This window comes from Scylla paramamosain, chromosome 37 (genome assembly GCF_035594125.1).
Source record: "Scylla paramamosain isolate STU-SP2022 chromosome 37, ASM3559412v1, whole genome shotgun sequence".
NCBI classification, from domain to species: Eukaryota; Metazoa; Arthropoda; class Malacostraca; order Decapoda; family Portunidae; genus Scylla; species Scylla paramamosain.
In genome coordinates this window covers 15,306,519-15,324,208 of record NC_087187.1, presented here as the reverse complement: position 1 = coordinate 15,324,208, position 17,690 = coordinate 15,306,519, and the positions used below count along the sequence as shown (strand labels likewise).

Here is a 17,690-nt window from a genome sequence, read left to right as displayed (position 1 = left end):
GTTGGTTTGGCTACACTAATTAAACTGCTAACAGTGAAGGACTACTGTATATAAAATAATAATAATAATAATAATAATAATAAAAATAATGATGATAAAGTGTAAGACATGTTCATTAATCCAATTATTTTCTCCAACATTGAGGAGTGAGTGAGGAGGCACATTTGTCTGTCATTAGGGAATGCAAATGATGATGTTCCAAGGACATCAGCCTGTCCTGGTCCATGACATGAGAGAGAGAGGGAGTGAGAGAAGAGGAAAAAGGACTCTGTCTCTTTCTCTCAGAGTTTCCATAACATACCACTGCTCTGGTGTTTAATTTCATGAGTTGCTAAATACTAGAAATGTGAATGTTAGTTCAACAGCAGCAAAAATCAGTGTCTCCTTAAAACAACACATGACAGCAATGATAATTTACACAACAATAATGCTTGGTGAAGACTATATTTCCAACACAGATTTATGAGAACATTTGGCAAAGCTATGCACTGTTTACTTGTGTTAAAACTATGCCATGATTTGAGAGGAAAGTTGGTTAGTCATTATAGCATTAAGATGATATAAGGGTGTTTGTTTTAGCTAATTTCCAATGACTCCTAATATAAGATTAAACTTTAATGATTATTTCATTGTTTACATTAATTTACACCAAAATTTCACAACTACAACCTCAGTGATGTTAGTTAATCCAATTTTTTTCATAACTCCTACATTTTTTTCAATGGTGTACCCATAGTACAATACAAACAACTACAATATCATTCATGCTATTTCATTTCCAAAAAAAAAATTCACAACTATGTACATGATCTAGTTTACAGTAAAAGGATTTTGAACAATACTTTCACCATCAATCAAACTTAATTTTTTTCCAGCTACAAAGAACAATTCAACTAAAATACCATTCATGCTATTTCATCGACTCAAAATTTCACATGCAAGTGATTTACAGTACTTTACCGAAAAAGAATTTAGAACAACAATATTCCCGTCAATCAACCCTAAAACTTTCCCACCTATCATCTGACAAGTGGAGTTACCAGTTTTAAATGTCAACAGTTATCCACGACTGAATTTATGCCTTCCAATCCTCTGTGGGTCTTGGAGCTGGTCCTGAGTCCCACTGCTCTCCTGAGAGCAGTGCAGGAGGTTGCCTTCAACATAAACCTTCTTGACAAAATACTTGGATGACTTGTTGCAGCTTTGCTCTATTATAATGGTGACTGCAGCCTTCAACTCAAGGCACAGCCCCTCCAAGGCAGCCATCACGCTGTCCTCTGGCCCAGTGATCTGTGGAGAATAAGTAGTGGTGATGGTGGTGATCCACCTCCCTAATATAAGAGTTCACCATTATTCACAATCTTTCATCCTTTTCACCAGTTAACTCTGGAACTCCCTGCCTGCTTCTGTATTTTCTTCTCCCTATGACTTGAATTTTTTCAAGAGGAAGGTCCCAAGACACTTCTCCAATCTTGGATAATCCTTACTACTATACACCATCAGACATAAAAATAAAGAAGAAAAGGACTAGCACCTTCCCTCTTTCATTCTTACCGTGAAGGATGCAACTCCCTTTTTAGAAGAGCCAGAGGTCACAGGAGCAAAGGTGACAGGACCCCAATACACGCCCTCGACACTCATATCAACCCCCATTATCACCTGCATCAGTCGGTCCTCAAGCTGCAGGAACACACCATCACCACCTTTACCATTGTGTTGTGGCATCATACCAGTGGTATAATAAATGTAAAAGCATATGGGAAGCTGCAAGAAGCTGCCTGGTCTATACATGGCAATCCCTGCATGAAATGTGCTTACCTATTTCCACCTATCATCCTCATGCATAAATCTGTCTAATCTTTTAAAACTCCCTAATGACTCAGTACTAACACCCTGACTACTGAATTGACTACTGAGTCTATTCCATTCATCTACCACTCTATTTGAGAACCAGTTCCTTCCTATTTCTTTTTTAAATCTAACCTTACCAAACATGACATGAAGAAACTGAGGATAGTGATAATGGTTGCTATTTCTGATCATTATTCCTGCTTTCATTAACACTCAGAATATGGAAGTCTGTCTTTATTCTTATTTTGGGTCCCCAGTGGAAAGGGATAGTCTCATGGACCACTACACTACTGACCAAATAGCTTAAAAACACCCTTAAAATGAAAATGATGGCTACTCTTCATAACCACAGTTCTGCATCCCTCTTTTCTAAACATCTTCACTCCAACCCCTGCTTCCCTGCTCCCTCCAAGACACAGTGACAGCCTCCCTCACCTCTGGGTTCACTTGAGGAGCTGCCACCAGCCACCTGGTGACATTCATTTGAACGTTCTTGGTGACAGAGTTCTCCTGGACCTCCAAGTTTTCAGGGATACACCACCAGGTCTGTAAGGAGGATTGGTGGAGAGAGAGAGAGAGAGAGAGAGAGAGAGAGAGAGAGAGAGAGAGAGAGAGAGAGAGAGAGAGAGAGAGAGAGAGAGAGAGAGAGAGAGAGAGAGAGAGAGAGAGAGAGAGAGAGAGAGAGAGAGAGAGAGAGAGAGAGAGAGAGAGAGAGAGAGAGAGAGAGAGAGAGAGAGAGAGAGAGAGAGAGAGAGAGAGAGAGAGAGAGAGAGAGAGAGAGAGAGAGAGAGAGAGAGAGAGAGAGAGAGAGAGAGAGAGAGAGAGAGAGAGAGAGAGAGAGAGAGAGAGAGAGAGAGAGAGAGAGAGAGAGAGAGAGAGAGAGAGAGAGAGAGAGAGAGAGAGAGAGAGAGAGAGAGAGAGAGAGAGAGAGAGAGAGAGAGAGAGAGAGAGAGAGAGAGAGAGAGAGAGAGAGAGAGAGAGAGAGAGAGAGAGAGAGAGAGAGAGAGAGAGAGAGAGAGAGAGAGAGAGAGATGAGAGAGAGAGAGAGAGAGAGAGAGAGAGAGAGAGAGAGAGAGAGAGTGAGAGAGAGAGAGAGAGAGAGAGAGAGAGAGAGAGAGAGAGAGAGAGAGAGAGAGAGAGAGAGAGAGATGAGAGAGAGAGATGAGAGAGAGAGAGAGAGAGAGAGAGAGAGAGAGAGAGAGAGAGAGAGAGATTGAGAGAGAGAGAGAGAGAGAGTGAGAGAGAGAGAGAGAGAGAGAGAGAGAGAGAGAGAGAGAGAGAGAGAGAGAGATGAAGTATTACAATCATCTTGCATGCAAAGATATACACACTAATAAATACTTAGATAATATTACAAAATAATATTAAAACATCCATAAACTCCTCGCACAACATCATACTGAGCTCACACCTCATCTTATTCCCTCAGATGCTACCAACAACTTTATTTAAACACAGATAGATAGATGGAAGGATAAAGACAGAAACAGATAGATAGTCACATACACACTCTTCTCATTCCCTCCAAGACATAACAATGACTTGATTTCAACAAAGAGATAGACAAACACACACACACACACACACACACACACGTCATCGTCAAGTAAACAAGCAGCAATCCAAGCTCCAGCAGAGAAAGATTTTGTTTGACCACAGCCACCACTAGGAGCCTAGAATGTGTTCCCAGGTAGGAGTTGTGTTCAAGTAGAGTTGTCCCTGTCTCCAGAAATAAATAAATAAGGGAAAAATTTAAGTAATAACAGAGGTAATAAAATGAGTAAAAGCTCCAGCAAGACAGACGCCATAGGTGGGAGTGGAGCGTTGCCAACGGGGTCACCATTCCCAGGATTTGAGGAAGATAATGAACTACATGATAAAATGCAAGGAAGGAAAGTGGCTTTGATGGAAGGGATGATCAGTGGAGGATTGGTTCTCAGCAGTGAGGGCAGCAGAAGAAAAGATGTGTGTGGCTGTGGTGGGGGGTCCTGCGGCATCCATGGGAAGGAGTGCAGTACAAGAAGGTCAGAAGAGAAATGAACTGCAAGATATGCATGGAACTCATGAAGGTCAAGATGGAATGGATGGCAGAGAAGAAGGGCAACGTGAGCTTCCTAGACATGGATGGGATCCTCGACCAGGACAAATTCTATGGGAGAGACGGGGTCCACCTCAACCACAACGGGAATGAGAGGCTAGGACGTCAACTGGCAGAGTGGATGAGGGCGAGGCAAGTGTGTTGTGTGGACGAGGCATGACGAGGAGGACCCATTGATGTCAGTGAACATGGAAGAGAAGAGACTAATCAGAGCAAGTAAATGTTGTGAAGATTGGCTGTATGAATGTGAGAGGATGGGGTGTGGGCAAGTTTGAGGATGTATGCAAGGAGCTCAGGGAGTGGAGGTTCAACTTAGTCGGGCTCACTGAGACTCACCTGAGAGATGATGTATGAATGGAGGGATGCGAGTATGTTATGATTGGAAAGGAGCGTAAGACACAGGAAACACTGGGAGGAGGTGTAGCCCTACTCTACAAGAAAGAAAGAGGACTGAAAGTAGAGGAGTTTGATGTGGGGGAGTGTACAAGTAGTGAGGATGTGCTTCCAGTCAGAGTGGTATGGATGGTCGTGGCAGACCAAAGAAGGTGGTACTGGTGGTAGCGTACATGACTGTCATGGGTGAAAGAGCAGAGAGGGAAAATAGGAGGAAGTATGACATACTTAAGAAAGTTGTGAGAGAGCATGGAGAGGAGAGAGTGCTAGTTATGGGTGACATGAATGCACATGTGGGAATACTGGGGGAACAGGTGAACAGGAATGGTGAAATGCATGGGAAGTTTGTTGATGAACTGGAGCTGGAAAATCTGAATGTTACTTTGGCTGAGGGGAGTGTGACTTGGAGTGCAAGAGAGCAGGAATCGGCAATTGACTACGTGTTGGTGAATGGAAGATTGCGTGAGATTGTGTCGCATATGTGGATAGATGAGGATGTTTTGTTTGATATTGTGTCTTATCACAACATGCTGGTTGTGGAGTTCTTGATGCAAGGTGGGAATGAAGTGAAAGTGGCATGTAAGAAAAAGAAGTGGAGACTGAGAGATGTAGGGTAGGAGAACTTTCAGGTTGATCTGAGTGAGAGAAGCTGGGACGATTTAAGTGTGCATGACGTGAAGCATCTGAATGAGAAACTGGCTGAGGATGTGAGGAGTGCAGCTGAGAACCAGATTGAGTTTGTGAGAGTAGGTAGAAGAAAGAATGTATGTAAACCATGGTGGAATGATGAAATCAGAGCGGCTAGGAAGGAGCGAAAGAGAATGAGTAGACAGTGTAGATGACAGAGGAAAAAGAAGCATGAAAGAGATGAGGCAGAGAATGAGTATCAGAATGCATGGGCAGTGTATGTGAAGCAGCAGCGGTTGATAAGACAAATGATAATGAATGCTAAAGTGAAGAGTGAAAGGAATGTCATTCAATCTTTACGAGAGTAAGGTACGGAAGGTGGCCGTGAATGATATAAATTCATGAGAGGAGAATATGTCAGGCAGTGTTGGTGTGGAGAGTCTAAAAGTGGATGGTGTAATTATAATAGAGAAGGAGGGAATCAGGGAGCCAATCAAAGGGTTCTGGGAAGAAGTAGGTGGGGTAGGTGAGATGTTTAGTGTGAAAGAAGGATGTGTGACACTGGAAAGGAAGAATGCAGATAAACTGGATGAAAGAATCAGTAGGGAGGAAGTGGAGAGGTGTGTGAGAAGGCAGAAGAATGGCAAGGCAGCAGGTCCAGATGATATACTGTATGAGTTCTATAAGAATGGTGGGGAGGTAGTGATAGATAGAATGACTGAATTATTCAATCGAGTGTGGGATGAAGAAAGAGTGCCAAGAAAGAACTACAGGCCAATTGCATTAGTGAATACAATAGGTAAAGTTTTCAGTGCAGTGTTGAATGAGAGACTGTGTAAATGAACTGAGAGAGCTGGGGTGCTGGGTGAAGAACAGAATGGTTTCCGTGTGGATAGGAGAGCTGAGGACAATATGTTTGTGGTGAATGAAATGATTAAGAAAAAGAAGGATGGGGATAAATTGTACCTAGGTTTTCTGGATATTGAGAAAGCTTATGACAGAGTGAACAGAGAAATGCTAGGTAGATTGGATTGAGTGCAAAGATAGTTAACACAGTGCAAATTACGAGTATGTATGTGGACACAAGAGACTAGACTAGAGACATAGAAACAAACTGGGTGAAGAGTGAGAGAGGAGAGAGGAGTTAGGCAGGGCTGTATATTGTCACCAACCCTTTTTAGCCTGTATACAGAGGAGCTAGCAGCCAGGATGAGAAGAATGAATGTAGGGGTAAGTGTGGGGAATGATAAAGTATGTGTGCTTCTTTATGCAGATGACATAGTTGTAATGAGTGAATTGGCAGATGAGCTTCAAAGTTTGTTGGATGTTGTGGATGGATATGGAAAAGACTTTGGAGTAAGGTTTAGCAGTGAGATAAGCAAGGTAATGATTGTGAATAGGTCAGAGGATGACAGTAATGTGGTATGGAAACTTGGAGAGAATGAGTTGAAACAGGTGCAAGAATACAAGTACTTAGGGATGTGGATGAGTTCCAGTGGGTGTGCAAAGGCAAAGAATGAAAAGATAAGTATGGTAAACCAGTGGGTAGGTCGATTGGGAAGCGCGGCAAGGATGAGAGCAAGTAAGTATGATGTGTTGAGAGAAGTGTGGAAGAGTGTGGCTGTGCCAAGTATAATGTATGGTATGGATGTGATTGCATGGAATGAAAGTGAAATTGATAAGTTAGAAGTGGGCCAGAATAAGGTAGCAAGGATGGCAGAGTGCACCGAGGTGCACAGCAGTTGAAGCCTTGAGAGGTGATATTGGATGGAGCACCCTTAGGGAAAGACTCACAAAAGCCACACTTAGGTACAAGATTAGGCTTGAGAGAATGAATGATGCAAGAATAGCATGGAAGGTGTACCTGTGGAATGAAAGTGGAAGCAAGTGGAGGAAAAGGTGCATGAGAATGACAGACAGGAATGGATTGCAAGTTGTGTGGGCGATAAGAATGGTTGGGAGGAATCAAAATGAGCGTGAATGGGTGGTAACAAGAGGAGGCAGAATGGAAGCTGAATGGGATGTGAGAAAATGGAAGAATGAGATGGACAAAGAAGTGAAATGTCTGGTACTGAATGAATGGAGGAATGAGATGGAAAGAAAGAAGACCCTGGAATGGTACAAGGAGAAGGGGGCCCCGAGGTATGAAAGGTGGTATGATGGAAGGCTGGGCGGTGATCTTCTCTTCTGAGCGAGGGCACAGTGTATGGATGTGAATGCAAGGAGTTACAGGTGGTCTGAGTCCCGCAGCAAAGTGTGCCAGATGTGTGACATGGGAGAGGATAAGACGGTGGAACATGTGGTGCTGGAGTGTGTGAAGTATGCCAGGGACAGGAATGAGATGATGCAAGTGATACTGACTGAGTTAGAGCATGATAGGAATGAAAGAGTGGAGAAGACAGGAAAGGTGTGGATGGTGTTGTTGCTGGGACTGTGTGGAGAGGCGAATGAAAGGATGACTGAGGTGGTGAAAGTTTCTGAAGAGAATGTGGCGTGCTAGATGTATGAACAGTTAGGATATAGGATGCTGTTCGTTTCTTTTTTTTTTTTTTTCCTTCTACAGGAGTTGCTGATCCAAAGGCCTGGCTCAGGAGTGATCCTGTGCCACCTGTACCATCAAGATCAAGATCGAGTGACCTCATTGAGTGAAAAAAAAAAAAAAAAAAAACATGATCTGGAAGAGGAAAACAAATTGAAAACACTATGCGCTGAACTAAAAACAAAACTGAAGGAAAACAATGAATGAAAATGAAGTGATAGGGATGAAAAGTGAACATCAAATCTGGAGGAAGGAAAAAGAGGAAGAAAAAGTAAAATTTACAGAAATCATAGAAGAGCACAAGAAGGAAAGGACAGATTTAAGTAAAGAAATTGTGAAAATGATCAAACAGAAGGAATCGATGGTAAAGGACACAGTGGACAAAAAGAAATGTATTGTTATATATGGATTAAAAGAGGAAACTGAGCCAGTAAGATACAAGAGGGAAAGAGAACAAAAAAAAGGTAGCAGAGGTCATTATAAGAAATATACAGAGAGAAGGGGAGGACTGGATAAGTGAAACTGCGAAAATACATAGACTGGGGAAGTATATAGAAGGAGGAGAACGACCAATGAAAGTAAAATTTAAGGCACAAACAGCCCTGGAAGTGATACCGAATGCGTGGAAACTGGATAAGACAGAGCAATACAGGAAAGTTTGGATAAAGAGGGACATGAATGAGGAGGAGAGACTCAAGGTAAGTGATCTAATAAAAGAAGCAAAGGCAAGAAATGAGAACAGGACAGAGGAAGAGATATAAATAAGGCTCAATGATCAGATGGAATGTCCATCTGGATACTTAAGGAATGTTGTGAACAAATGGCAGAAGGTATACACAATACCATAGTATGTTCTTTTAAGGAAGGAAAAATTCCTCTAAACTGGAAGAGAGCCAATATTGTGCCCATTTTTAAAGGAGGTAATAAAGAAGATCCATTGAATTACAGACCAGTGTCCCTAACAAGTGTGGTGGCAAAAATAGCAGAAAGAATAGTTAAAAACAGATGAATGGAATATTTAGAAGAAACACATACATTGACTGACAGACAATTTGGTTTCAGAAGTGGAAGATCTTGTGTCACAAATTTAGTGAGCTTTTATAGCAGAGCAACTGATATAATTCAAGAGAGAGAGGGTTGGGCAGACTGTGTTTATTTAGACCTAAAAAAAGCATTTGATAAGGTACCACACCAGAGACTGCTATGGAAAATTCAAAATATAGGGGGTTTGCAAGGAAACACACTGAATTGAATTACAGACTTCTTGAGGGATAGAGAAATGAGAACAGTAATAAAGGGAGAAAAATCAGAATGGTGTAGAGTTATAAGTGGAGTACCACAGGGGGACAGTCTTAGACCCATAATGTTTCTAGTGTATGTCAACGATATGATGGATGAAGTTGACAGTTATATAAGTCTGTTTGCAGATGATGCAAAATAATTGAAAAGAGTGGAAAACAATGTGGATTGTGAAATATTACAAAGATCTAAATAAGATATATAAATGGAGTAAGAAATGGGAAATGGAACTCAATGCAAAGAAATGCAAGGTGATAGAATTAGGAAAAAGCAAAAGAAGATTGACAAGTTCCTACACCACGGGAGAAGTGGAAATTAAGAAAACCAAAGAAGAAAAAGACTTGGGAATTACAATAAGTGATAATTTATCACCAGTAAAACATGTAAACAAAATAGTTGGGGAAACTTATGAGTTACTAAGAAAGATGAAAGGGGCATTTGCTTACATGGATGAAGAGATGATGAAAAAGTTGATGGAATATGTGATTCGACCAAAACTGGAATATGCCACCATTGTTTGGTCACCCCATAATAAAAAAGAAATAAGGAAAATAGAAAGGATCCAAAGAGCTGCAACCAAATTGGTAACAAGTTTGAGAGATTTAACCTATGAAGAAAGATTAAGGAGATTGAAGCTTCCATCATTACAAGAGAGAAGAGAAAGAGAAGACCTGATTGCTATATACAGAGCTTTAAAGGGTAAGGATCAAGTTGACAAAGAAGACTTATTTGTGTGGGACTCAAGAGCTACAAGAGGACATGGAGTGAAACTGAAGAAAACAGCAGGTAGAAGAGATGTCAAGAAATTTGGTTTCCCAAATAGAAGCATAGAAATATGGAACAACTTAGATGAAACAGTGGTACAATAAAAAAATATTCAATGAATTTAAAGTTAAGCTAGATGCTTATAGATATAGAGACAGGACAGCAGGAGCATAGCTCTTTTTCTGTAAGACACAGCTAGGTAAATACAACTAGGTAAATACACACACACACACATCAGGCTTGGGTCTGAGTACATGTATTCAACCAAATTCCAAGTGTAATGCAGTGGTATATGTATAGGTGGAGGTCAGATCAGGGTGACACAAGTCTGTCTGCAGGGAAGCCAGGTGGCCTGGATTGGTACCAGTGAGGTCATGTGAGGTGCAGCTGCTGCAGTTCCCACTCCTGCTGCTGATCTGTCAGCACCTATGTATAAATATATGGAGTGAGAAACAGCTGTCAAATGCTGTCTGAACTGACAGGCTGCTTCACTGAAAGGCACACAGCAATCCATCCCCATCAGGCATCAAGCAAGGTTCACTCTAAAGTCTCCACCCATAAAGTCTGACTTTCACCTAAATTCCAAAATCCTTACTTTTGTGGCCACTGTCAGCCTGTGTGGGGAAGGTGAGGATGATAACTGGCAGACAGGTCTTGTCATCTACCTAACAACACCTGTTAACCTGTTATTTGCATTTAAATTTGCATTTAAGTTTGCAATGACATCTACTATGGCACACACACACACACACACACACAATTTGCTGTTGAAAAAAAGTAAGAGGCATCAGTAAAGATGTACTTTGGGTTGAATACAGCACAGTACTTGGTCTTGAGTTCAAGTACAAAATGGAGTACTGGTACTTGTACTTAACTCATGATATTGTAAAATAATTGCACTTGTAATCAAGTATGTACAAAATTATGTACTCCAACCCAAGCCTGATATACACAGAGAAAGACAGATAGATCAACACACACACACAGATAGATAGACACGACTTCCTCACAGGGAGGCGTCAGGCCGTTCGCTATCAGGGCTCCATCTCTAATTTCCAACAGCTGACAAGTGGGGTCCCCCAGGGGACCAAGATGGGTCCACTATGCTTCCTCCTCCTCATTAACGACGCCCTCACTGACACCCCCCATCGCTGGAAGTATGTGGACGACTGCACCGTGGGCGTCCCAGTTTCCACTAAGAACCCAGACTACTCGCCACTGCAAGCAATTCTGAAGGGACTGCAGATGTGGATGGAGGAGAGCAGGATGACCATCAACCACAGCAAAACTGTGGTGATGCATTTCTGTACCTCCTCTGTACCAGTGCCCCCTCCCCAGCTCACAGTGGGCCCTCACCCCCTCCAGGTGGTCTGATGTGCCAAGCTTCTCGGAGTCATGGTGGACTACCAGCTGACCTGGAAGCAACATGTCACCAGCGCCGTTAGATCCGCTACCTACAGGCTGTACATGCTGCACAGACTCAGGTCGCTGGGGACGCCGACAGACGAGTTAAGGGGAGTGTGCCTCACCTTCATCCTCCCCAAACTCATGTATGCCTCCCCAGTGTGGTCCTCCTCCCTCACACACACTCAACAGCTACAGCTGGAGAGTGTGCAGAAAAGGGCGTGCAGGATCATCCTTGGCCCTGCCTACACCACCTATGATGAGGCCCTGACCATCCCGAGTCTGTCCAGACTATCCACCAGGCACCGAGAGGCTCTGGAGAAGTTTGCATGGGGACTTCTGCATCATCCACATCTCAGACACATGCTGCCGCCTGATGCACCCTGCCCAGTCCGTGCCACCAGACACCACAACAAGATAACGCCCCTAAAGGTGCCGCCCACGGACCGGTACAGACTCAGCGTGATTCCCACCATGGTGCGAGCCATCAATCAATAGTCCCTTCTAGATTAGACTTACCTTTAGGATTAATGTTAAGTATTTCCCCATCCCCTCTGTACATTTTCAGTTTGTTGACTGCCTAAATAATAAACTGTTTATTATTATTATTATTTACACATTCACACAGATAGACAGACAATACACAAAGAAATAAATTGATAGATATACACACACATACACAGATAGATAGACATACACATACATATACAGACTTGCTTACCAGGAGAGACAAACTGGAGATGCCAGCCAGCAGGTACAACAGACACCTTAGCAGCAAGTTGGTATCTAACACTGACCTCGCTGATGACGACATCTACAGGAATTGCCGATAAGTTGTTCTCAGGTAAATAGATTCTGGAGGAAGTACACAGAAAAGGTCCATTATTGAAGGGACAAACATTGGTTGGATATTGAGGGAATATAACAAAGAGTTAAGGAAAGGAAGATTTTTCACTGAAGAAACAAAGAAAGGCTGGATATTTGGAAGGGTAACCAGAAAGTTGACAAGAGGAAAATGTTGGAATGATAAAAAAATGCATGTGTTTTCTGTCTGGGCATAAAACACACACACACACACACACACACACACACACACACACACACACACACACACACACACACACACACACACACACACACACACACACACACTCTCTCTCTCTCTCTCTCTCTCTATACTCACCTCTTCAAAACCTGGACCTCACCTTGGGCACTCACATCCCTCCCCTGTATCTCAATCAATACCTTTTGATCCTGAGAAGAAACAAGAGAACTATGTGGAATGAAAGAGACAAAATATACACAAGAAAACAACAAAACATATAGTCACTGGACTGACCATCTCAGTGACCTTTAGAAATAGTTACTGGAATTTTCAAGGGTACTTCATGATTCTAGTGATAGTTTAACAAGTATTCTGCATCACCAGAAGAAAGAAATACCTATGAGAAACTCACTGATTATCATGAAAACAGTCCTTATGAAAGTTAATGTGATTTTCAAGGACATTTTTATCATGATTCAGGAAATAGTTAATAGTATTCTGCATCATCAATCAACCAATCATAAAAACCAGACTCCTCCTCTTTGAAAACAGTACCCATAACACCTCAGACATTTCACAATATGGGGATAAGAGTTAAGGTTCCCTGCATGTCTTACCACAAACCAGACTCCTCTTTGAAAACAGTAACCATAACACCTCAGGCATTTCACAATATGGAGATAAAAGTTAAGGTTCCCTGCACATCTTACCACAAACCAGACTCCTCCTCTTTGAAAACAGTTCCTATAAGACCCAAGGCATGAGAGTTAAGGTTCCCTGTGTGTCTCACCACAAACACTGCTCCATCCAGGAGGGAGCCGTCAGCACCCACAAACTTGAGGGAGAGGGAGAGGGGCGCCCAGCACGGAGGATCTCTGGATATTTGAGAACGATTTCCTTGGCCATCCTTGTGCTGCAGAGAGAGAGAGAGAGAGAGAGAGAGAGAGAGAGAGAGAGAGAGAGAGAGAGAGAGAGAGAGAGAGAGAGAGAGAGAGAGAGAGAGAGAGAGAGAGAGAGAGAGAGAGAGAGAGAGAGAGAGAGAGAGAGAGAGAGAGAGAGAGAGAGAGAGAGAGAGAGAGAGAGAGAGAGAGAGAGAGAGAGAGAGAGAGAGAGAGAGAGAGAGAGAGAGAGAGAGAGAGAGAGAGAGAGAGAGAGAGAGAGAGAGAGAGAGAGAGAGAGAGAGAGAGAGAGAGAGAGAGAGAGAGAGAGAGAGAGAGAGAGAGAGAGAGAGAGAGAGAGAGAGAGAGAGAGAGAGAGAGAGAGAGAGAGAGAGAGAGAGAGAGAGAGAGAGAGAGAGAGAGAGAGAGAGAGAGAGAGAGAGAGAGAGAGAGAGAGAGAGAGAGAGAGAGAGAGAGAGAGAGAGAGAGAGAGAGAGAGAGAGAGAGAGAGAGAGAGAGAGAGAGAGAGAGAGAGAGAGAGAGAGAGAGAGAGAGAGAGAGAGAGAGAGAGAGAGAGAGAGAGAGAGAGAGAGAGAGAGAGAGAGAGAGAGAGAGAGAGAGAGAGAGAGAGAGAGAGAGAGAGAGAGAGAGAGAGAGAGAGAGAGAGAGAGAGAGAGAGAGAGAGAGAGAGAGAGAGAGAGAGAGAGAGAGAGAGAGAGAGAGAGAGAGAGAGAGAGATGAGAAGGAAGTAGAGAAGGATGAAGGAAAAGACAAGGCAGTAGAGGATGAGATGCAAGTAAAAGAGGAAGAGGACAAGGAAAAGGAAGACAAGATCAGAAAGAAAAGCATTCAATCACTCCTTTTACTATCAGTGGCCTTTCTTTGAAAACTAAACTCTAAACTTGCAGTAAACAATTGTACCAAACTGAATGAGACAGCATGAAAGTTAGCAAGACATCACATTAATATTACTTACCAAAGGGGAGATGTGAGGGCTGGGAGATGCGCAGGGACACCAGAAATAAGACTAACTTCAGTACTATTCCCAGCATCTGAAACACCGTCCTCACTCTCAGTTTCATTCCAAAGAAGCACATTTTTCTGAGAGCAGCACAAGATATGGTGCCAAAGGGGAGATACGAGGGTTGGAGGATCCTTAGGGATGGAAGACACGAGGCTAACTTCAGAACCCTTCTGATTATCTAGAAGAGGGCTCTCATTCAAGAGACGCGCAACGTTTCTCTGAGAGCAGCGCAAGATCTGGTCCTCGACGTAGACTTTCCTTGCATTGTAATGAGTGTCCAGACATTCTGTCACTACTGGGATGGCTATGTTGCTGCTGAGGGATGTGCACAGTTTCCCTAGGGCTGTGGCAACATGCTCCTGTGGTCCAGTTATCTTGAAGCAGAGGAAGTGAGAAGAATTAGTGAACTAGAAAAGGACGATGAATATGGCTGTGAGATCTGGAGGGAGAGAGGAGAGTAAGAAAGAGTAATAAAAATGGGTATAAGAAGTAGAGAATGAAATGAATAGGAAAGTTAAATAAAAATTACTGTAGGAAGGAGAGGAAAAGAGAAGAATTAGTGAAAAGAATATAAAAGCAATGAAAATGACTACAGGAAGATAAGAAAGCAATGAATAAGCTTGCTTTTGACTTTCTTTTACCAAAGAAGAAAGAATGAAAAAATACAGCCATGCTATTCATCTCTTCACAATACACACCTGGTACTCTGCTATGCCCTTCTTATTGGAGTCATTCCTGAGAGTGACATCAACGGGGGGCCCCAGTACACACCCTCAGCCAGCATGTCCACCGACTGCAGCAACATACTCAGCACTCCATCCTCCAACTGTGTCACATCACCATAACATCATTAGAGGTGTGTGTGTGTGTGTGTGTGGTGTGTTGTGTGTGGTGTGTGTGTGTGTGTGTGTGTGTGTGTGTGTGTGTGTGTGTGTGTGTGTGTGTGTGTGTGTGTGTGTGGCAAGGAGGGGGTGGGAATAACTATGCAATGACAGAAAGGTTTAAATGTGTGTGTGGAGGAAAGTGTGCATTAAAAAAATAAATAGGAATACAGAACAAGTGAAGAAGAGGATAATGAAGGATAAGGGTAGAGGAGGAAAGAATACAGCAAAGATGAAGAAAAAGATATTGAAAGATTAGAGTATGATAAGAAAGAAAAAGAATACACTGCAGGAGGAGAAAAAGGATGTAAATGAAGGATATAACAGAAAAGTATAATGAAAGATAGAATAGAAGCAAAAAGAACACAGGAGGCATGAAGAAAAGAATATTACTGAAGGATGCGAGAGGAAAAAACAGTGTAGGTGAGGAAAAGAAGATATCGAGGGATGTAACAGATGGGTAATAAGGACAGTCATTCTCACCACATCCTTGACCCCCTCCAACTGCTTCCATCGGAACAGATCAGTGCGCAGGGACCTGACCATGGGGTACTTCTTGATGGCTAGATGTGAGGGGTACACCACCAGTCCTGTGTGGGAGAGAGATAATAAACTGCACTCCCAAATGTTTTGCTCTCTCTTACCTCCAATACTTTCAGTTGCTATGGTGTTTTCATGGTTCCAGAGATGGTTCAGCAAGCATTCTGTATCTTTAATAGTCTCTAGTGTGAGGTATTGGTGTTTTAAACAGTACATCAAAATGCAGTACATTTTATCCTGACTTCTGTAAGAATGTACATCAATATACAAGATTTTTTTGTATGTAAGACGGGACTCTGGCCAAGGCCAACAAAAAGGGGGCGAGAGAGAGAGGAGAGAGAGAGAGGAAGAGAGGAGGAGAGAAGAGAGAGGAGAGAGGAGAGTGAGAGGAGAGAGGAGAGAGAGGAGAGAGAGAGAGAGAGAGAGAGAGAGACTGAGAAGAGAGAGAGAGAGAGAGAGTGAGAGAGAGAGAGAGAGAGGAGAGAAAGATAAAATAAAATAAAATAAAATAAATAAATAAAAAATGAAAAGGCTCACTGAGGTGCCAGTCCTCTACATGAAAGAACCAAAAGAATTACTCTAAAGTTAAGAAGTTTCTTGTATAAGGAAGTACAGACACAGACAGGAGCTCCAGACTTTACCAGACTGACATCAATACTCACGTGGCAAAGAGGACTCCATGTACCAGCCGGCAGGGACAACAGCAACCTTGGCTATGAGTTGCTGTCTCACGTCTGACGCCTCAAATATGACATTCTCAAAGGTGAGCATTGACACGGCCTCATCTGGTACATACAGCCTGACAAAGGGTCTGTTGTCAGTATTTGTATTGGGAAGATATGGGTGGTGTTTATTTATTTGTGTATGTCTCTCTGACGTTTTTATTTTATTTTATTTTTTTTTTTATGCAGGAGGGACACTGGCCAAGGGTAACAACCCCCCTCACCCCCCTCCACCCCCCAAAAAAAAAAACACTTCATGCTGGTCCCTGAATAGGGTCCAAAGTGGTAGTCAAAACCTGAAGGATAAGTGTCTTGAAACCTCCCTCTTGAAGGGATTCAAGTCACAGGAAGTGGAAATACAGAAGCAGGCAGGGAGTTCCTGAGTTTACCAGAGGAAGGGATGAATAATTGAGAATATTGGTTAACTCTTGCATTAGAGAGGTGGGCAGAATAGGAGTGAGAGAAAGAAGAAAGTCTTGTGCAGTGAGGGCCGTGGGAGGAAGGGGGAGGCATACAGTTAGCAAGATCAGAAGAACAGTTAGCATGAAAATAGCAGAAGATAGCAAGAGATGTAATATGAGAAGAGAGGCTGAAGACAGTCAGTTAGAGGGAGAGGAGTTGATGAGACGAGAAGCTTTTGATTCCACACTGTCTAGAAGAGCAGTATGAGAGGAATCCCCTAGACATATGAAGCCTACATGGACAGATAAGGCCCCTGTACAGAGTTAGCAGCTGGGGGGGGGAGGGGAAGACTGGAGGACACATTCCAGAACATCTAACTTCATAGAAGCTGTTTTAGCTAGAGATGAGATGTGAAGTTTCCAGTTTATATTATAAGAAAAAGGGGAAGACTGAGGATGTTCAGTGTAGAAGAAGGGGACAGTGAGGAAGAGGGGATAGTTATCTGAAAGGATGTGTTGGGTTGTGATAGATGGAAGAATTGAGTTTTTGAGGCACTGAATAATACCAAGTTTGCTCTGCCCCAATCAGAAATTTTAGAGAGATCAGAAATCAGGTGTTCTGTGGCTAGCCTGTGTGAATTCTTTACTTCCTGAAGAGTTGAAACGTCTAGGAAAAGAATTTGGAAAGTGCAGGGTGGTATCATCAGTGTAGGAGTGGATAAGACAAGAAGTTTGGTTTAGAAGGTCATTGATGAATAATAAGAAGAGAGAGAGGGTGACAGGACAGGACCCTGAGGAACACCACTGTTAATAGATTTAGGAGAAGAACAATGACCGTCTACCACAGCAGCAATAGAACGGTCAGAAAGGAAACTTGAGATTAAGTTACAGAGAGAAGGATAGAAGCTGTAGGAGGGTAGTCTGGAAATCAAAGTGTTGTGCCAGACTCTATCAAAAACCTTGTGATATGTCTAAGGCAACAGCAAAAGTCTCACCAAGATCTTTAAAAAAAGGATGACCAAGTCGCAGTAAGGAAAACCAAAAGATCACCAGTAGAGCGGCCTTGATGGAACCATGTACTGGTGATCAGATAAAAGGTTGTTAAGTGATAGATGTTTAAAGAATCATCCTGTTGAGAATAGATTCAAAAACTTTAGATATGTAGGAAATTAAAGCAATAGGACGGTAGTTTGAGGGATTAGAACAGTCACTCTTTTTAGGAA

The 17,690-nt window shown here is 42.6% G+C and overlaps 1 protein-coding gene across 6 annotated transcripts in view; it reads right to left on the bottom strand.

The window, feature by feature from the left end:
• Window positions 1-425: 425 nt before the first annotated feature.
• LOC135091517 (fibrocystin-L-like) overlaps window positions 426-17,690 on the bottom strand; it is a 136,284-nt gene continuing 119,019 nt past the window's right edge. For 4 of the 6 annotated variants that reach the window (XM_063989235.1, XM_063989239.1, XM_063989240.1 and 1 more), the window contains 10 exons: window positions 16,007-16,143; window positions 15,288-15,394; window positions 14,622-14,749; window positions 13,876-14,297; window positions 12,812-12,934; window positions 12,160-12,230; window positions 11,698-11,831; window positions 2,287-2,397; window positions 1,555-1,680; window positions 426-1,290 (listed from right to left, as the gene is read on the bottom strand). In XM_063989235.1, coding sequence (XP_063845305.1) covers window positions 14,633-14,749; window positions 15,288-15,394; window positions 16,007-16,143 — 361 coding nt within the window. In that variant the 3' untranslated portion in view covers window positions 426-1,290; window positions 1,555-1,680; window positions 2,287-2,397; ... (3 more) ...; window positions 13,876-14,297; window positions 14,622-14,632. Of the gene's footprint in view, window positions 1,291-1,554; window positions 1,681-2,286; window positions 2,398-11,697; window positions 11,832-12,159; window positions 12,231-12,731; window positions 12,935-13,875; window positions 14,298-14,621; window positions 14,750-15,287; window positions 15,395-16,006; window positions 16,144-17,690 lie in introns of all 6 variants that reach the window. The other 2 variants (XM_063989237.1, XM_063989238.1) reach the window with 2 other exon arrangements.